Consider the following 4418-nt stretch of genomic DNA (forward strand, 5'->3'; position numbering starts at 1 on the left):
TGTGTGTGTGTGTGTGTGTGTGTGTGGTTCTTCTCTGTCTCCTCCCCTGGACTGGTAGCTTTGGGAGAGCAGCGACCAACCATAGTGTCATGAGCAGACGTGCTGTCCTCCCCAGTGCGGGGGCTGGAGCATAACAGACAGCAAAGCAGGGTCTGTTGAATGAAGGAAGGAGTGGATGGAGTGAAATACGGCACTAGAAAATGTCTTCTTATATTTGGGATAATATCGATCCTAGCAAATGAGGAGAGTCTGAAGGTCATTAATCAAAACATAAGCAAGGGGGTCAAGTCTCCACTAGGAGAAACAGGTCAAGTCATACCTAGGCCCCAGTGTGTGTGGGGGGGGGTGGCTTGACCCGTAGCACAGGACAAGGAAATCACAGGGACAGTCGCCACAGGACTGGGGTTAGCTGGGGTTAGCTGCAGGCTGTGATGGAGCTGGGGCAGGAACACGAAGCAAGCGACCGTAAAGCAATTGATCACTTCCTGATTGTCCCAGTCGCTGAACACCTGTAGGTATTAGTGACTCTGATGGATGGAGGCGGGGGAGTACGGTGGTTCCCCTGGGCCCAAGGTTGGTCTCCAAACAGTATCTATGAGAACATGTTAGAAATGTAGACTCTCGGGCTCCGTGTTTATGTTATGGATGGAAGGCATCGTAGTCCATCTGCTCTGTGTGTCTGAGTACGGGTATGGAACCTCAGGGTAAGACAGTGCTTGAAGTCATGGTTTGAGGCTGTTTGGAAATAGGAAGCACTGGTACAGAGCTCATCTCCCACTCCCAAGGCTCTAGGTTTTAAGCCCTCTCCGGGTTTTAAGAGATGATGAAGACCGGAGACCGACCATCAAGGCAGTGAAGGCGAAGAGGGAGCCTAAAAGACTGATCATGCTTTGAGTGGTTTAGTTGGAAAATGTGTTCCCATTCTCTGCTCTAATTCCTTGGAGAGGAGTATAAATCCTTTTCTAGACAGTTCCAAACTGACTGTGCATTTTTTTTTGCCCAAAGTTCTGGTCGAACCATTCCCTGCCAAGCCACAGTGTCTGGGGTGGTGTACCGCGTGGGGAGGGCGCTGTTCTGGAAAGATGCTGAGCTCATGGGCCCAATGAGTTCCCCACTTTCATGGTGTTTTTTTGTTGTTTTCTGGGTTTTATTTTATTTGTTTTATTTAATTTTTTGGTCAGAGGCTCATGGAATGTTCTCTGTATATCTCTTAACCCACGAAATCCCTGGAGCAAACAGGATGGCTCTCATCCAGTAGTTCTGAACCCGTGATTTTCTATGCAGGAGACACTCGGCAATGTCCAGAGACCATTCTGATGGTCACTACGGGGAGTAGGTCCTGTGGGGACATTGTGGGTAGAGGCCAGGGATGTTGATAAATGTCCCACAGTGCACAGAACAGCCATGGGGCTGTAGTTAACCTTCAGTGTGATAGTCATGGGGCAGGTACATGAGGCAAACTGCCCTAAACTAATGGGGCATTCCTGATTGTCCCTGTCCCTGAATATCTATGGGTATCAGTGACCTTTGATAGATGGGGGTGGGGGAGCCCAGAGTGTCAGTGGGGCCAGAACTGAGAAGCCCAGAGGTGACCACATAGCACCTAGGGCAGTGGAAAGAACAGAGCAGTGCCCAGGAGCCTGTGCTGTGAATTTGGACAGCTTCCCTGGAGTCCTGGACCTACCACTTCCTAGCTGTGTGACCTTGGGTTAGTCACTTAACCCCTCGGAGCCTCAAGTTGCCCCTGTGCAAAGCTGAGGTGATAAGGACAGCAACCAGTCCAGGATTCCTGGGGAATCAAGTGAATGTGTGTCCTCAGGGGTCCAGTACTTGACATGAAGCAGGAATTCCATAGTACACGCTACCATTTCCTCGGCAAATACTCCGGGACCTTGCATTTGGACTGGAGCCTGACCCCCAGCAGTTGTCCCCAGTTGGGACATCGGCCCACATTGCTGTCACCTAAACCCATGTGGGACTCCTCTCCCTGCAATTCATCCTCCCTCTGTCCGCATGCCACCTCCCTTTCTCCCTGCCCAAGGCCGTCTGCCCCAGTCGGGTCCCAGATTCACTGCCTGCCCATCCCTGCTTCATCTTCGCCCTCCAGGAGCGGTCCTCTCTGCTCGGCTCCTTCCTTCTCCGCTCCTTCGTCGTGCTGCCTGGATTCTAATGGGGGCAGCCTCCTTGGCATTTCGTGCTGCGTCTGAAAAGAACTGGAAGGAAACCTTTAGAACTCATCAAGGGCCACTGTTTGCAAGCATTTGGCTTTTGAGCAGAGGGACTCGGTTGACAAAGGAAATGTCAGAACGTCTCGTGTGTATGTGCATGTGTGTATGGACATACACATAAATGTGTCTATGGAAACAGCTATTTGATCAACATGGGGCTCTGATTGGAGGAGGAGTATTTTCCCCGCCCCCTCTTTTGCCCAAGAACCACCCACTCGATGGTGCCCTCATCTGTCCCACTGCCGTGGATCCCTGCCGCACTCAAGTAGTGCTAGGAGTCCGTTTTACAGAGGAACAGAGATCAGAAAGAAGATAGCGCCTATTTCTTATTCCCCTGCCTGTCACCTTTGGCGCTGTCCACCGGGCACAGGCTGACCCGAGGCAGGGCTTGGAAAGAGTAGACAAGGCCCAGGCTAGAGCCTGGAGAGCAGGTGCTCTGAGGTTCCGATTCCAAGTCAGGGGGGCCCGTCCTACGCTCCATAAGCCGGTCCTGACTTCTCTTAGAGCCTGTTTGCACATCTGTACAACCGGGCTAATCATCACTGCCTGTCTCACTGGGCTGGCGAGAGGACCAGACGAGGGTGAGCTTGGCCTGGCGAAGGGCAGTCCTGAGACCGTAGGCAGGACGGAGGTGACCTCAATGCCTCTGATCGCCAAAATCCATGCCTCATGGGGGCCAGAAGGGGGACTTGCTTTACCCTGGAGCAGGCCTCTGAGATAAGTTGTATCTCCCCCACTGGAAAGATGAAGAAACTGAGTTCAAAGAGTTAAGTCATTCCTCCAAGTTGTCACAGAGCCGGAAAGCGATAGAACTGGGCATTGCATCCCACATCTGGCGGGAGACCTTTCTTTCATTCCGCACTCATGCAAAAGGGTCTATTTGTTTAACATAGGACCTGGCATGGAGTAAGTGCGAGATAAATGGCGTCACCGCTCGTGATATTTCAGACTTTCATTAGGGTGCAACTTCTTTATATTTTTCTCCAGGGACCAAAGCGGATGTCGGACGCCCAAGTGCAAACAGATCCCGTATCCATCGGACCGGTTGGCAAATCCAAGTAAACAAATCACTACAGTTCCCACCAAGTTGTCCTGCCAGCGAGAAGTCTGCTCCCTGCTCCATTTCCTCCCCGAGCCCACTCCGTGTACATAGTTTTCTTTTAATGGCCATCCAATGAAATTCTGCCTACAAATTAAGCCTGAGCTGTTGTATATTGAGGTGTATTATTTACGTCTCTGGTCCAATCTTTTCCGGGAAAGAGTCGTCAAGATGGTTTAGCCCGTGAACCAGTCAGGTCGGGAGACTTGATGGTTGCCAGGCAGGGGTGGAGCGGGCGGAGGAAGGCGTTCTGAGTAAGTTATGTGAAATGGCAGGGGCAAGTAAGTTGCAGAAGAAGGATGCCGGCTGAAAGGAATTAAGCTTTGTAGGAAATACACGCTCATCCTCTACACTCAAAGAGGAGAGACAAAAATCCGTTTAAGTTCACATTTCGAGGAGGGACAGCATGGGCTCTGGGGGGCAGGGGGGGTTGCCAATTTCCTGGAATGGAATGTGTGGGAAATGAAAAAGGAATGAATAAGCGTTACTTGTCGAATAGGGTCCTTGAAAGTTATTGATGAGAAAGGAAAAGATTGACTGCAGAGGGTTTGAAATGATTTGGGGAAACAATTGCTTTTTGAAACTCAGTGAGGAGGGCAAGGATTACAACTTCAAAAAAAGAAAAAAAAGAAAAAAAAGCAGAACGAGTGAATGAAGTTGCAAGTCTACTTTGCAACACAAGGGGGCACTGAGGTCTCCATTTTAATCCTGCATCCCCGTAGCCCTAACAAAGATTTGGTCTCTGCGATCTCACATTATTAATGCTTCTCAGATGGCGGAGGGGCTTGCTTCATCTGTTCTGTCTGACACTTATCTCAAGTCTGTCTGTAATTTCCTAATGTTCTCAGGATGTTTTCTGATAAAACCCTCCCCATAACCCCAGTTAATAAAAATTTCTGGAAGATTATTCAAATACCCGAGGTTTTCTTAATACGTGTACAGACGGGTAAATAGGACCGTGAGCCTATTAAAATGTAATTCAAAGTAGCATTTGATTGACTGATACCATGTATACTGTATCTTTCTTTTTCTGATTTAATAAAAAAATACATTTACATCTAAAGCATCTTTTAATTTTCAACTTTTAAAGC

At 49.3% G+C, this 4418-nt stretch overlaps 1 protein-coding gene across 7 annotated transcripts in view; it reads left to right on the forward strand.

The window, feature by feature from the left end:
* Positions 1 to 3749, forward strand: part of BCAS1 (brain enriched myelin associated protein 1) — a 90769-nt gene extending 87020 nt beyond the window's left edge. For all 7 annotated transcript variants that reach the window (XM_032878942.1, XM_032878947.1, XM_032878946.1 and 4 more), the window contains one exon: positions 3216 to 3749. In XM_032878942.1, the coding sequence (XP_032734833.1) occupies positions 3216 to 3290 (75 nt within the window). In that variant the 3' untranslated portion in view covers positions 3291 to 3749. The remainder of the gene's footprint in view (positions 1 to 3215) is intronic.
* Positions 3750 to 4418: the final 669 nt, after the last annotated feature.

This window comes from Lontra canadensis, unplaced genomic scaffold (genome assembly GCF_010015895.1).
Source record: "Lontra canadensis isolate GAN:19392208 unplaced genomic scaffold, GSC_riverotter_1.0 scaffold65, whole genome shotgun sequence".
NCBI classification, from domain to species: domain Eukaryota; kingdom Metazoa; phylum Chordata; class Mammalia; order Carnivora; family Mustelidae; genus Lontra; species Lontra canadensis.